The 16,935-nt window shown below is 37.1% G+C and overlaps 1 protein-coding gene across 2 annotated transcripts in view; it reads left to right on the top strand.

Moving 5' to 3' along the window:
* Positions 1–16,935, top strand: part of BRWD1 (bromodomain and WD repeat domain containing 1) — a 152,913-nt gene that overhangs the window by 65,152 nt on the left and 70,826 nt on the right. For both annotated transcript variants that reach the window (XM_045284556.1, XM_030888683.2), the window contains exons 19-20: positions 5,912–6,095; positions 10,854–10,947. In XM_045284556.1, the coding sequence (XP_045140491.1) occupies positions 5,912–6,095; positions 10,854–10,947 (278 nt within the window). The remainder of the gene's footprint in view (positions 1–5,911; positions 6,096–10,853; positions 10,948–16,935) is intronic.

Below are 16,935 nucleotides of genomic sequence, written 5' to 3'. Positions count from 1 at the left end.
TCAAGCCTTTAAGACCCCAGACACTATATCTTTTGATAGCTGGGCACCATCATCTTTCTTCACCACGTTTACTTATTCAACCGCTTTGTCTTCAGCGATTGTGTTGGGAAGGTGAGCATCATAGAATGCCAATTTAATAGAAGAAAGTATTCTTGCATTGAGGGAGTACTTGATTGGAGGCCCAATGTGCTTCTGCTACCTTAATACTAAACCTATAACTATACGCACATAGATCTATTTCCCCATCCTCATATGTAAGTAAGTATATTTGCATATGTACATGCCTTTATCTAGACCTCTTCAAATGCCCTTTGCCTCCAAGCTCTTTCCTCTATTTCCTTTGACTTTCCTCTTGTCCCACTTTCATGCTCAGTCTTCATTTGGGTTTCAGTAATGCCTCTTGGTTACATTACGCTTGATCATGCCCTACCAGGCCTCCCACACACTCCTCACCACCATTTTGGATCACTTGTTGTTCTCTTGTCCCTGGGTTTGTTAACACCACTACCTTTCCCCCCACCTCCCCCTCTCCCATGTACCCCCAGAACTGTTGGTCCCATTGTTTTCTCCTCCAGATTATTCATCCAGCATATTTTATTTAGACAGACCTGGGGTGATATTAACATGAACCAAAACAAGACAGAGCCAAGCCAAGCCACAGTATACAACAAAACAACAACAAACCAATGACAAAAAAAACAAAACAAAACAAGAAAGAAAAACTTGTTAGTTCAAGGACTGTTTGTTGGCTTTTAGGAGTGTTTTCCAATCCAGTCCGTTGGGGCACCATGCCCTGGCCCCAAAGTCCACCTTCAGCATTCCCTGGGGGCCTCGCCGCTCCATTCCCTTGCTGTTCTGTTGCATCCCCCTTGGTGTTTTGCCTCCATGTGGTGGTATCTGATCGGGCGCAATTCCCACACTGTCTCCGGTGTTGTCCACTGTAGGACTATGGGTCAGTGAGGGGGATCATGTCTCATAGTGGGGCCGGCCATGTGGTCCTCTCTGTTGCCTGACTGCTCTAGTCGGGAACATCGTCCTCATGGCCTCGTGGGCCAGGATGTGCCCCACGTGCTCCTCCTCCCTCTTCAGCTGCTCCCGTGTGCTCCCATCAGATATGTCCCTCTACCAGAGCTGCAAATTCAATGCCATATTTTGAAATAAATTCTTCTGGGGGGAGGGGCAGGTGTCCACGTAGTAGTTGGGATTCGGGCTGACCCCTCGAACTTCTCCACTGGTTCCCTATTCCACATTCTTTTAGTTTTACAACATATTTTACAATAACTTATTTTTAGGAATAGTAATCTAGAGATTAATGTGTTAAGCAAAGTTGGTGTATTAATGGGCATTTGATTATAAAGTAGTCTTTAAAGTTACTGAATTTCTATTACACTGACATTTTTGTATTTATAAAAAGTTATTGTATAATGTATAAGTATGTCTAATTTATTCATCCTTTTGATAGACATTGAAGCAGGTTTTAAGTTTAGTTTGTCATGAAAAGAATTGCCATCAATTGTTTTTGTATGTATGCTGTAGTATGTATTTGAAAGAATTCTTCTTGTATATAAATCTAGAAGTGGAACTTCTAAGTGTTAAGGATCTTATAAGATAATGTCAAATTTTTCTTTATAATATTTATACAGTTTATACTCCCAACAGAAATAATGTAAAAGATGATGTTTCATTCTCTAAATGTTGGTTGGTTGGATTTCTTTTTTTTCTTAACCCTTCAAATGGGCATCAGATGGTTACTTAATGTTGATTTGAACTTTTTGTTTTTAAAAGCCCTAATCAGATTGAGTATCTGCATATTCATTACCTGCCTTTTTGCCTTCGTTATTTTCATATTATGTTTGTTGTTTATTAATTTTTAAATCATCTGAACTTCTATGGAGTATGAATTCTATATTGTTGTCATCTGTTTTATGTTGTGCATCATACCAAGAGGCAAAAGATACAAGGACTAGCCAAAGAATACTGTTACCATGATTCCAGTTCATCCTTGCCTGGGTCCAAACTAAGTTTTTATAATTATGGCTCTGCTTTCAGTGGGTGGCTGCAGACATGTTTTCTTAGTAATACCACTTGTCTTAGTCTTGTTAGGGGACCTTAACAAAAAGAGTCCCAACAAAACAGTGACTTGTGAAGAGATCTGCTGGGCCACTTCAGTTCAAGACACAGAGTGTAGCTTAGTATAAAATAGCTCACAACCTTTTTTTCTGACTAGCAGTTTCTTTTGTATTCCAAAGAGGTAATCTTGGCCACAGGATGATCATTTCAGCTTATTGTAAAGAAGTTTACAGAAAATTCAAAACAAGTGTTGAGAAAAACACCAGGAAATTGACACCAAGTAATTTTTTTCCGTCATGAGAATATACTGCTTGGGAGGGGGGAGCGGGGAGGGAGGGGAAAGGTGAGGACCTGATGATGGGGGCTTGGGTGGAGAGGAATTGTTTTGAGAATGATGAGGGCAATGAATGTGCAAATGCGCTTTACACAATTGATGTATGTATCGAATGTGATAGGAGTTGTGTGAGCCCCTAATAAAATGATTAAAAAAAAAAAAAAGCCACAAACCGAAGCTAAAAAAAGAAAGAATATACTGCTTATTCTTTTCTGTAATGGGCTGTCCACCGAGAAGTTCATTGGGACACTCATTTATTTTATATCCCTGATCTGATCATACCAGGCCTCCTTTGGTTCTCCGAACCTGAGGAGCATTTAAAGCATCCTGGTTTGATTATCTTCAAGATGCCCAAATTTCCACTTTGTGTGGTGAAGTCTTTGGAGGAAGAATTAGAGAGATGGACATACCATCTTAGAAGAGTGGCACACTTTGGTATTTTTCTTTAATAAAGGCATACAGTTTTTTAGCAATGCTGTTTTATTATCCTCATATTTTTTGCCCCTTGTATTTCACCTTTACAACATGTACTATAAATTACATAAATTCTGAGAGATCATCATCCTATCTACAAAATTGTAGCACTCTACTGTGTGGCATTACTAATCTTTGTTATTAGTCTCTTTATGGACATTTAATTTATATCTCATAATTGACTATTAACATAATGCTGTCGCAAACATCTGCATATCTTCAAATTGCTTAGAGAATAACAATATGATTGTCAAATTAAGAACTTACTATCCAAACATTTCTTAAACATCAGTGCTTTAATAAAAATATTTAGATTAATAGGGACATTTAATGCAATGTCTTAAAGGGGGAAAGTATGTCTGTTTTGTATTGAAAATTGGTTTAAATACCTGTTAAATAGAATAATTATGTAAATTTAAAAATGTAGAAATTGCTTTTATTCCTATATGGATTTTTTTCCCCCCAAGCCAAGGAGAACTGGAATAGCTGCAGTAGAATTTTAGACCATATGTTAGTCTTAGTTGACTAGAGAAACAAATCCAGAGACACTTGTGTGTGAGAGAATTTTATATCAAAGAGCAATTGTGCATTAAGAGAACATCCCAGTCCAGTCCAGATCAAGTTCATAAGTCCGGTATTACCCCAAATGCCAATACTAGTCTATAAATTCCTCATTAGACTCACGCAGCCTTGCATTGATGCTGAATGCAGGAAGATGACAGGCTAGTGGGTGGAAAGTCTTGTGGCTCCAGTGGTAGTAGAAGCATCTCAGTGCTGGCATGGGTCTCTGTGTGGCTCCTCTAGTTCCAGGGCTCTGGATGTATTAATGTAGCTCCATGTGGCTGGCTTGTCAGCAGAGTCTCCCACAGCTAAGGAGGAATATAGGAGTTCCAAGAATCCTCAGGAGAAGGCCAGATCCACATTGAGGCCTAATTGGCATGGCCTGATTGACAGGCTAGACACCCACCCCCTTGCAAGTTGACAGGAGATTATGTAACTGCCACAGAGCATCCAGCAGGAAAGGGTATAACCTTCATTTCTCTGCTGCATATAAATAGCAGGAGACCTTTTCACGCTTTATTTTGAAAAAATCACATTTTGCATAGCCTTCCTTCCCAGTGGCATGTTTCTAGCCTCTGGGTTCCAACCAGTTGCTCTGCCTCCTGTGTGTGTATACCTGGTATACATTGGTAGTTCCAAAGGATCTGAGTGCCACTATCATGTGCATGCTTCATCACCCACTCACCCTGCTCTTGTTCATATGCTGCTAGCATTATTTCTACATGGGATTTCACTTTTATGAATTTTTAATTTACACTTAATTTATGGCTGCCTACTTTAGTAGCTCAAATTATACTTTTCGCTTGGTAATTAGTGGTTTTAGTTCCAGTTCTGGTTATAAAGCCACCTGGGTTTTGAGGATTTTTACCTTTAGTGTTAATTTTTCATAAAGTGCATTTTAGGTATGTCATTTTGAAGGTGAAGTTTATAGTAATGTAATATTACATTATAATCGAAAACACTTTTAGACTTTATTTTTTATCATGGAGTGGGTGAAAAGTTTACAGAGAAAATTAATTTTCCTTTTAAAAAAAATCATTTTATTAGGGGCTCATACAACTCATCACAATCCATACACACATCAATTGTGTAATGAAAATTAATTTTCCAATCCACAATATATCCATTGTTTGTTTCATAACATGTTGCAGTTCCTTCAAGTTAACACTCCTCCATGAGTTACCTGTTTCCTTTTGACTGTCTTTTCTGCACCTTATGAGCTTTGATTTTAGGCAGATATTACTATTTGGGCCTCATTGGTTAATTATTCTGTGGAGTATATTTCTCAGGAGTATAGTTACTTACTTTATAGGACTGTCTGCTATTTGACTGAAAGGTGATCCCTGGGGATGGGTTTAGTTTCATGTTTGAATTATGCCTTTTGGTAACATTTTATTGGTCTGTAATTCACATAGACAATTTAATAGTTCAGTCATATTAAGAAGAGTTGTAAAATCATTACCACAATCAATTTTAGAACATTTTCTTTTTTCTTATACCCATTGTTATTAGCTTCCCATCCCCCCGCCTCCTCTACCATATCCTGCAAAGAAACCGTTAATCCAGCTACTATATTTATAAATTTACCTATCCTGGATTTCATATACAGAAAAACATACAAAACAGCATTAGCAAACAACAATAACAAAGCAGAAAATACTTAAAATGGGTCAAAAGGAGGGGGATCAAATGATAAGGTGTTAAATTTTAACCTAACTGCATTTGCAGTAATTGACTATCCAGTGCACGCTGCATGATAGCAAGGCTATTCACATCCTTGGAAGATGGTCAGAGGGAATGCACAGGAGTTTAAATCTACGTGAATTTCCCATTCCCTTAAAAAACAAAACAAAACTTTAAAATGGGCCAAAGGGAGACCACATATATCACAATGGACTTTAAAATGCTCTTTGTCTGTGAAGAATGTCTTCAGGGCTCTCTACCAGTCTATCTCTGATCAGTATGTCTGGTGTTTTTTTATGATTTTGAATTTTTTATATTTTTATTCTGCTTTGTCTAGGATCTTCGGTTGTGATCCCAGTCAAGCAGTCGTTTGTGATAACTGGCACTGTTTATTTCTGTTTTACTCCCGGTAGTAGATGCTGGTGATTCACTTAGTTCATTAGTCTTTAGGACTAATTGCTTCATTTTTCAGTCTTTGGTTTCATTTACTCTGTAGCTAGAGATAATAGTTATATCTTTTTTTTTTTTAATAGTTATATCTTAGATAGCAACACCTTATAGTTGTAAAAATTCTCTGAAAGTCTACTGAACATTGAATGTGAGGCAAATTTTCTTAAATGTTGTTTTACTATTTGAATTTTGCTTACTATTCCCAGTCGCCTTTTCATTTTCAAAAATTTTCTAGTAGATCCTTGTTTTTGGCATGTGTCTTAGGAGGAATACATCCATGCTACATGTTAAGTGAACACTTGCCTTGAAATTGTTTTTGTAAACTTTTTTATATTTCAGGTTTTAGAAGACTAAGTTTAGATATTCAGTCTCCTCCAAATATTGGTCTACGTCGTAGTGGACAAGTTGAAGGTGTTCGTCAAATGCATCAAAATGCCCCACGAAGTCAGATTGCAACCGAACGTGATCTGCAAGCTTGGAAACGAAGAGTGGTTGTACCAGAGGTACCACTAGCCATATTTAGGTTTGTTTTAGGATATATTTTTCTATTGATACTGACTGTGATAATGTAAGCATATGTTTATCTACATAGTTTATATTCCCTAAGTTGTGTAAGTAATCATAGAAATATACCTTAAGTACAAAAGGGTTTCAAAAAGAGTCTGGAAAAATGTCATTATCTTTTAGTTCCTTTTTTCCAGGAACTTATTTATTTATTATCCCATGATTTTGTGAAGCCCCTCGTAATTGGTTGAAAGCTAATTTAAATGTGGTAGGAAATTAACTCAAATTATTTCCTAACTCTTTAATAGGGTAGATTTTCTTCAGAGTCAATATTCATCTATTCCAATACCCATTTTTCTTCCTTGCATAATCTCTTGAGAGAAATCTAAGATAAAGTATTATTTCACTCATAAATATTTAGATACACATTTCTAAAAGCTAAAGATTGAATTAAAATATAAGTACTATTATTATCCTTAAGTGCACAGTTGTTCAGTATATGAGGGGCATCCCCCCCAAGACACAATTTTTTTCAAAACTATGAATTTAAATACTTTTACAAAACAACCATATTGCCTTCAAAGTGCTTTCTATTACACTTAATATATTGGTCAAATCTGCGATTCCATTCTTGGAAACATTTTTCAAACTTATCTGTTTGGATGGCTGATGGCACCTCATTTTTTTCTTCACCTCTTCTGTCTTGTCAAATTGCCGCCCTTTCATGTACGTCTTCATTTGTGGAAACAAGTCAAATGCAGTGAGGTCAGGTGAGTCAGGTGCTTGGGGCAAAAGAAGTATGCTGTTTCTTGCCAAAAAGTGGTGCACTGAGATGACTGCGTGAGCAGGTGTATTGTGGTAGCAAAAGCCAGTCCACTGTCTGCCACAAATCAGGCTTTTTTTGCCACACAGTTAAACAGTCTTTTCAGAATCTCTAAATAGAAAGCTTGGTTAACAGTCTGACTGGTGGAACAAACTCCAAATGCACTATCCCCCTCACATCAAAAAAACAAATGAATATCATTTTGATCTTTGATTTCACTTGATGAGCTATTTTGGGACGAGGCGATGATGACGTCTTTCACTGTCTTGATTGATGTTTGCTTTCAGGGTTGGGGCTATAAGTAAGAATAGCACCATGTCTCGTCATCAGTAATGACCTTGGGAAAAAAGTCTGGGTCGCTTCGGAGCTGTTCTTTCAAAGCATGGCGTGTTTGTACTTGATGCTCTTTTTCTGCCTGGTCAGTCAGAACCTGAGTCACAAATTTTGCAGTGACCCTTTGCATTGCCAAATCTGCTTTTACAATTTGCTGACTCGAGCTCCAAGATAGCCCAGATAACTTCCCCATCTCTTCAGTGATCTGTCTTTGGTCTTTGAGCTCAAGTGCATGCATTTTGCCGACATTTTCATCTCTTTGGGAAGTTGGTGGACGTCCAGAAAGAGGTTTGTCATTAATTGATACTTCTTTTTTTGAAACAAAAGTATTCTTACACTTGAGTTTTTCTCATAGCGCTGTCCTTGTAAGCTGTGTTGAACATCACAGTGGTTTCTGCGGCATTTTTCCCAAGCAGGAAACAAAATTTAACAGCCGTACACTATTCTCTTAAATTGACCATCACAAAAATGAAATTCCAGTGAAACAGATTTTAACGAAAAAATGGACTGTGACCAGAGAGAACCTTCTGAGGTGACGCCACTGGGTACACTAACACAGAGCAAGTTGCTTGCTGCTCTCCTAGTGGGAAAAAATGAATACTACAAAAGCTCTGCCTAATGGAGCTTTTTCTGTTTTTGTTTGTTTGTTTGTTTGTTTGTTTTGGGAGGGGGCCTGGGTACCATCTCGTAAGCTATTCCCTTCCAGTGGTATGGACCTGCAGTGAGTGATGACCTGAAGAAAAAGACATGGACTGATGATCCAAAGGCAAATTTTATTTCCAAAGTACAGCTTTATGTATTAATGAGGCAAGAGTACACAGGTTGCATAGTGTAACAATAACATTGTGATAAAATTGCTCTAAGCATAAACAATTCCATGGAGCCAGTCTTAACAAATGCAGCTGTGTTCTCAGTTTACTCGTTGCGTCTCGGAAATTGGCAAAACATCATAAGGACACTGTCTCCAAGCACTTAGAGAGTCACCAATACACTTCACTTAAAACTCAGTGACTCGGGGATGAACCGGAAAATGGCGACTAGTTAAAACTCACCTGTCAGGAGCTCCTGCTGCGAGAACAGAAAATTGGAAGGGGGGTAAAAGGGACTAGACTTAAATCCGGTGTTCCGGGATGCGAATGCAGCGTGCCGGCATGGAGAGGGGAGGCAGTGGAGGGACCTGGGCTCAGCCCCCATACCAGCTATGTGGACAACTGCCCCTCCCCACAGAAGAACTTACTTTAGAGGATGGCACTGAAGCTGCAGCTAGGGGAGAGGGGCATGTCTGATCAGAGCACAGGGGAGCAAATGAATGGGGAGGAAGAGAGAGTGGAGCACATCCTGGCCCACCAGGCCAGGAGGATGATATCCCTGCTCCGAAAAGCCAGTGGACCATATGGCTGATCCCACGATGAAACATGATGTCCCTTGCTGACCCATAGCTGTACGGGGGACAACACTGGCCCCGTCTGACCCTGTGACACCGAGGCAAAACACTAAAGGTGTGTGGCAGAGCAATGGGGGGAGCAGAGCAGGGAGCTCCCAAGAGAGTGCAAAGGATAGACTTTGGGGCCAGAGCGTGGCACCCCATCGGACTTGACTGGAGGACACATGTAGAGGTCAAAATTCAGACCTTGATCTATTTACAGGTTTTTCTTTTTTAAAGTTAAAAAAAATTTTTTAATTAATTTATTCTCTGGGTCATTGGTTTTCTTTTTTGCTGTCATCGTTGTGTTCTCTTTTGTCGCTTTGTCTTGCTGTGCCTTGTTTTTTGGTGCATATTATTATTTCTGCAGATTTATCTACATAAGATAGGCTGGATGAACAGACTGGAGGAGAAAACAACGGGACAGATGGTTCCGGGGGGACATGGGAGAAGGGGAGGCTGGGGAAAGGAGGTGGTGTTGACCAACCCAGAGACAGGGGAGCAACAAGTGATGCAGAATTAGTGGCAAGGAGGGTGTGAGAGGCCTGGTAGGGATTCAGCAAGGGCAATGTAACCGAGAGAAATTACTGAAACCCAAATGAAGGCTGAGCATGTTAGTGGGACAAGAAGAAAGCAAAAGGAAATAGATGAAAGAACTAGGAGGCAAAGGGTATTTATAGAGGTCTGAATACAGGCATGTATATATGTAAATATATTTATATAGGATGGTGGGGCAATAGATCTACATGCATATATTTATAGGTTTAGTATTAAGGCAGCAGATGGACATTGGTCTTCCATTCAAGTGCTTCCTCAATGCAAGAACACTTTGTTCTATTAAATTGGCATTCCATGATGCACACCTTCCTGACACAATCGCTGAAGACAAATGTGTGCATAAGCAAATGTGAAGAAAGCTGATGGTGTCCAGCTATCAAAAGATACAGTGTCTGGGACCTTTAAGGCTTGCAGGTAAACAAGCAGCCATCTAGCTCAGAAACAAAGCCTACACGAAAGAAGCACACCAGCCTGTTTGACCACGAGGTGTAGAAGGGACCAGGTATCAGGCATCAAAGGACAAAAAAATCATATTAGTGTGTGCCCACCTTCCTGATGTGATCACTGAAGACAAATGTGTGCATAAGCAAATGTGAAGAAAGCTGATGGTGCCCAGCTATCAAAAGATATAGTGTCTGGGGTCTTAGAAGGTAAACAAGTGGCCATCTAGCTCAAAGCAACAAAGCCCACATGGAAGAAGCACACCAGCCTGTGTGATCACAAGGTGTCGAAGGGATCAGGTATCAGGCATCAAAAAACAAAAAAAAATCATATCATTGTAAATGAAGGTAAGTGCAGAGTGGAGACCCAAATCTCATATGTAGACAACTGACACCCCCTTACAGATATGTCGCGGGGAGGAGACGAACCAGCCGGTACAGGATATCAATGACGAAACATACAACTTTCCTCTAGTTCTTAAATGCTTGCTCCCCCCACTATCATGATCCCAATTCTACCTTACAAATCTGGCTAGACCAGAGGATGTACATTGGTACAGATAGGAACTGGAAACAGGAAATCCAGAACAGATTGTCCCTTCAGGACCAGTGGTGAGAGTGGTGATACCTGGAGGGTGGAGGGAAGATAGGGTAGAAAGGGTGAATCGATTACAAGGATCTACATATAACCTCCTCCCTGGGGAATGGACAACAGAAAAGTGGGTGAAGGGAGATGTCGCACAGTGTAAGATATGACAAAATAATAATTTATAAATTTTCAAGGGTTCATGAGTCAGCGGGGCGGGAGGGTGGAGCAGGGAGGGAGGGAGAAAAATGAGCTGATACCAAGGGTTCAAGTAGAAAGAAAATGTATTGAGAGTGATGATGGCACTAAATGTACTTAACACGATGAATGGATGGAGTGATAAGAATTGTACGAGCCCCCAATAAAATGATTAAAACCCCCAGAACTCAGTGACTCCATATAGTAAATGAATATCTCTTCTTACATCTTCGTTTTTCTCAAAGGGTGGTTTTTAGTTCTTTACAAGACCATTTCGTGGGTGGTATAATTCGTTTTTTAAAAAATTTTTTTCATGCTGTTCGTTAGAAACTACAGTGTAGTGATATTTTAACTGTACCAGATCTTTTTTGTTACCTTGGATTCTTCTTAAAAAGAGAATTTGTTCAAATTTGTAGGAAGCTGGAAGATTTCAGAATAGAGAAAGGTGAAGAGGAAAAAAGTCTTTACATAATTGGAAGAAAAAAGAAGACTCTTCAACTCTCCCCAAAGGTAACTATTCTGTTTCATTAGGAATAGCAAGTTAGAATTTAATATCATATTGACATTATCATTGAGAATTATATACACATATTGTTTGGTTATTCCTTTTAACATATTCTTAAGAGTTTTCTTTTTTTCTGTTTAAATATTCATAGTTTTCAGCTGTATGTAAAATATTTTATAGTTCAGGTCCAGTTTGGGATTTAAATCATTAGACTTAAGCTCATATAGCTATTTAAGAAAGAATAGTATGGAAACTTAGGAAGTTGTCTGATGCTTACTACTAAAACATTGTGGAAAATTACAGTCTGATGACCACACAGTTGAGGAACTAGAACATTAGTAGCACATGAAGAGCACCTGAATGTCTACAACCTGCTGTGTCCTCTCCACCACCCCCATCACCAGTATCTTAAGTTTTAAAACCATTAACTAACTTCCTGTATTTGAGGTTTGGCTTAAATCGTGTTTTATTGAGAGCATATCACCCACAATTCGCAAAAATGGTTATTTGGAGGAGAGAAATAACATGTATGTTGTTGGTTTTTCAGAATGTAACCTTGTCTGCTCTTGCTGGCATTGTTATTTCAACTCATTGTAACCCTATAGTACAGAGTAGAGCTTGGTTCAAAATGGGTTTGAATCACTGACCTTTTTGTTAGCTGTTCCCTGCCGCATTAATTAATTTTTATATTGTGCTTTCTTAGGCATCACATAAGCAATATTACATTGTGTTCATGGAAGATACACAAAATGTGAGCAAGATCAGTGTTACAAAACTGGTGATGTTTGTGATTTGAGGAATTTTTCCCAATTATTTGCTCTTGAATTCATATTGTGATAGCCTACCATACCTGTTGATTGCCCTTCAGTGAGGTTATTAAAGCATGATCTTGCCTTTGTATGTTACAAGGATATTCAGAGTAAATTACATTTTATTATTTAATTCTATTCAATCTATCATTAATTGTTAAATGATAGAAAACAAAAAAACCACCACGTGATTTTGACTTATGTGAGTGAAAAATCTAACAACTGTATTTCTCAAACCAACTAGAATTATAAACTTACTAAAATAGTGTTAGGTTTTAAGAAACCAATTGCCTGTATTTTTCCTTTTGTTAAAAAAAATGTTTAAAGGGATTAAGTAATTCTTAGGATGTTTTATTAGTTTGCTGGGTTTTTGTCTATTTTAAACAGTTTTATGGCATATTTTATATATACAATTTATATATACTATATATACAATTTTATAAAAACGGTCATAAGAGTTGCACAGTCATCTCCATAATCAATTTTAGTAAAGAGACTTTTTAAATCTAACTATATTAGTGTTTATTCACTTCAATGAGTATACACATGAGTAGATAAATTACTATGTTACTTAACAAACAGCTTCAAAGTTAAATGCTAATAAATTGAAAATTTTAATAGTAACTAAAAAATTTCACCCATTCTTAAATTTACCTTGTATTGAGAAAATGAGAAATATTTTATACATTTTTTGTGAAAGTACATGCATGTATAGTGCATAAACTCATTTTATTATATATCTGTTAAAATAAAATTGGGGCATACAATTAAGAAAAAGTTAAAAATCTCTTATAGATGGTAATAATGATAAAAAAATTTGAGAAACACTGATCTAAATGGGATAATACATATCCCTTTGTGCCTTTGATTATTTAACCTTGTGAGGTTTATATATGTTTTTGTGAGGTTTATATGTTTTTGTGGGTAGTTGAAGTTCCTTTGTTTTCATTGTTAGGTAGTGTTCCCTTGATGAATATACTTCTATTTCATCAGTTTATTCTGAAAGGATACTTGGGTTCTTTTCATATATAAGCATTTTTATTTTATTGGGGACTCTTACAGCTTCTATCACAACCCATACATATATCCATTGTGTCAAACACATCTGTACATATGTTGTCATCATCATCTTTTCATATTTCAGCTGTTAGGATTATGACTCTGCTCAATATATTTGTACACACCTCATGGTATTTTTGTGTATATTTGTTTTGGGAATAGGAGGCGGCTTCAAAAATTGCGGAAAGTTTTAACTTTGCTTTAATTCTGTTTTTCCATGAACTTTGTGAAAAAGTCCTTTGTTTACATTGGAGTGAAATTGTTGGGTCCTTGGATATGTGTATAATAAACTTGTGTGTACTAGACTTTTAGTAGCAAATGCTACGTAGGGTTTCAAAATGATTGCCTTTCTAGTGAAATGTGTTATGCATGTAGAGTTTTCTGTTTTTGCTTATTCTATAAATTTTTGCTGTTTGTCATTTGAACTCATGTTATTAGGTGTTTACAAACTTAGAATTTTTCTTGACAGTATTGAACCTTTCGTCATTTTGAATTGTCAACTTTTTTCTTCTTGATAATGTTTTATAGGAATATAGCTGTGCCCAGCCCTATTTAGCTAGTGTTTGCCTCCATTCTTTGCTTTATGTTTTTTCCTTCTTCCTCTGAGAATCCAGTTTCATTTTTCTGTTCTTCACTGTTTGCTAAAAATTCAGTTCTTTAGTTGTTGTTTTCAATTTTAATTTCTTTTTTTTTTTTTTTTTGGTTCTTGAATATCAGTTTGGTGATTATATATAATTTAAAAATTTTCTGCTGAAGTTGTCATTGTTTTCTTGAAAATAAGATAGTTGTATTGAAAGCCCACACTTGGCAATTTCATTATTTTATCATCTTGATCCCCGACGATCTGTTTTCATTGTCTATTGAATTTTCTAATTTCTTTCCAATCCCATTTTCTTTGTTGCTAGTTTGTTTGATAGAATGCTAAACTATTAGAGATATTGTTTCTTTCTCAGCTATATATTTATTTCTGGCAGTTGTCTAGCAGCACTATCAAGCTTTGTTGTTAGGTGTTGTCTAGTTAGTTCTGACTCATAGTAAGCCTCTACAATGGAAGGAAACACTGCCTTGTCTAGTCCTGTCCCATCCCACATTTTGAACATTTTGGTCATACAGATTAAGTATTGTTACTTTAATTCAAACAAGGATGGGCTTTAGTGTCTTGGAATTACTATTTATCTGTCTTGGAATTACTATTCTGTGTAGTTATAATCCTAGGCCGCTCTGAGTTGTAAATTTTGTTAACTTGTTCAGTTTTTGCCTAACTACAAAACCTTTTTGCTTTCTCTTTCACAGTGAAAGCCTTGTTGTTGTTAGGTGCCATTGAGTCAGTTCAGACTCAAAGTGAGCCTGTGTACAACAGAAGAAAACACCATGCCCAGTCCTGTGCCATTCTAATAATTATCTTTACTTTTTGAACCCATTGTTACAGTCACTGTGTCATCAATCCATCTCCTAAAGCAGTGGTTCTCAACCTTTTCCTAATCCTGTGACCCTTTCGTACAGTTCCTCATGCTGTAGTCACCCCCAACCATAACATTATTTTTTTTTGCTACTTCATAACTGTCATTTTGCTACTGTTATGAATCCAGCGACCCCTGTGAAAGGGTCATTCGACCCTCAAAGGGGTTGCGACCCACAGGTTGAGAACCGCTGCCCTAGAGGGTTTTTCACTGTGCCAGCCCATCCTTATATTATTTACCAAACATGATGTCCTTTTCCAGACACTGGCCTCCCTCTCCGGGTAGCATATCCAAAGTATATCAGACAGAGTCTTCCCATCCTGATTTCTGAGTAGCATTTTGGCTATACTTCTCCAAGTTAGATTTATTTGTTCTTTTGGCAGTCCATGATACTTTGAATATTCTTCACTAGCACCATAAGTCAAATCCTTGGGTTCTTCTTTGATCTTTTTTATTCAGTGTCCAACTTTGGCATGCCTATGGGGCAATGGAAAATATCCTTCCAGGGCCTCATGTTTGTTGAAACATTTCAATTGATACTCTTTCAATTTTGGGGGGCTAATGCTTCCAGTGCAGCTTGAATTCTTCCTTCAGTACCATTGGTTCTTGATTATATATATATACTAGCTCTTGAAGTGGTTGATTGTCAAGTTTTTTTTTAATTATAGGGACATATTTCTTCAATCTTATTTTGATGCTTTCTATATCATTGAATATTTTGCCCATAGAATCTTTCAGTATTGCAACTTGAGGCATGCATTTATTTCTCCAATTCTTTTAACTTGATATATATGGAGTATTTCCTTTCTTTTTGTTTTCTAACTCAGGGTCTTTGCACATTTCATTATACTATTTTGTCTTCTTAAAATGCCTTTTGAAATCTTCTATTCAGATCTTTAATTTCATTCCTTTTGTTTGCTGTGGCTACTCTTAGAGAAGAGCATCAGATTCTCTTATGACATCCATTTTGATTTTTTTCCCTCTTTTAAATTATCTTTCTTCATGTATGATACCCTTGATGTCTTCTGACAGCTTGTCAGGTCTTCTGCCATTAGTATTCAATGAATCATATCTTTTCTTGAGATGTTTCAGAAATCTAGGTGGGATATACTCAAGGTCATATTTTAATTCCTATGAACTTGTTTTACGTTTCTTCAACATCAACCTGAACTTACATATGAGCAATTGATGGTCTGTTCCATAGTCAGCCCCTGCCCTTGTTGTTGCTGATTATAGTGAGCTTCCCCATTGTCTGTTCTCAGAGATAGTTTGATTTCTGCATTTTCCAGCTGTAGAATTCCATGTTATAGTTACTTATATGTTGTAAAAAGGTATTTGCGATGCAGTAGTTGGCTTTACAAAATTCTATCATGGGATCTCTAGCTTCATTTTCATCACCAAGCCAGTATTCCAACTACTGATGCCCCTCTTTTTTTCCAAGTTTCACTTTCCAATTGCCAGTAAATGTCAGTGCATCTTGAGTGTATGTTTGATCAATTTCAATTGAGGTTGATAGAGTTCTTCAATATCTTCATCACTGGTTTTAGTGGTTGGTACTTAAATTTGAATAATAATTTTTATTAACTGCATTTTCTTGTATGTATACAGGTATTCTATGTGAGTCAGATGAACTTGCTGGCAGTGAGAGCTTTTAATTGTTAGTGAGTGTTAAGCTGATTCTTTCTCAGGGCAACTTTATGTATTCAGAGCAGAACTTTTCCTTGGGGTTTTCAAGGCTAGGACCTAGGTGAGGCAGATTGCTAGGCCTGTCTCCCAATGGTCCTTTGACCAACCAGCCTCTCAGATAGTGGTTATGTGTCTAACTTTGTTACTTCCCCTAGTGAAATTCTACAGTGTTTTTCTATCATCATCTTTAACCTTGTTTATACAGAACTTTCAACTTTTTTTCTCTCCTAAAATACCTTTTATTTAGCTTTGTCATGTACATTTTTAAAATACAGTTTTATATATGAAATTTATGTGGCTTGCTTCATTCCATCATTTTGTTGGCTGTGATCTGGAACTGAACCTGCAGTGTCTTCAGGGTGTGCCTTTATATTCATAGATACATATAGATATACCCATAGTTGCAAAAAAAGGTTTTGCATCAGCCTTCCTATCTTTAAAGACTTGACATTTACATTTCATATAAATGGGATCATATAATTGGTTATTTTTTGTGTCTTGCTGGTTTATAGTGACCTATGTTGTAACGTGTAATACTGTTTTATTTCTATTTTAAAAATCATTTTATTGGGGTCATACAACTCTTATCACAATCCACACACACTTCCATTGGGTCAAACACATTTGTACATTTGTTGCCCTTATCATTCTCAAAACATTTTCTTTGTACTTGAGCCTTTGGTATCAGCTCTTCATTTTATCCCTTCCCTCCCCACTCCTTTCAACTTTATTTTTTTTTAAATAGTGTTTATTTTTCTTCATTTTTTAAAACAGTTTTATTGGCATATAATAAGCAATTCAAGAAGAATTGTACAATCATTAACACACTCAATTTTAGAACATTTTATTTTATTTTTTTAAATCAATTTATTGGGGCTCATAAAATTCATCACAATACATAGATCAATTGTGTAGAGCACATCTATACATTTGTTGCCCTCATCATTCCCAAAATTCGCTTGCCTCTTGGGTTCCCGGA

Source organism: Echinops telfairi, unplaced genomic scaffold (genome assembly GCF_000313985.2).
Source record: "Echinops telfairi isolate 266 unplaced genomic scaffold, ASM31398v2 ScPeMD7_7469;HRSCAF=8507_0, whole genome shotgun sequence".
Classification (NCBI taxonomy): Eukaryota; Metazoa; Chordata; class Mammalia; order Afrosoricida; family Tenrecidae; genus Echinops; species Echinops telfairi.
The sequence above is the reverse complement of the archived record's forward strand: the minus strand, read 5'-3'. Positions and strand labels throughout refer to the sequence as shown.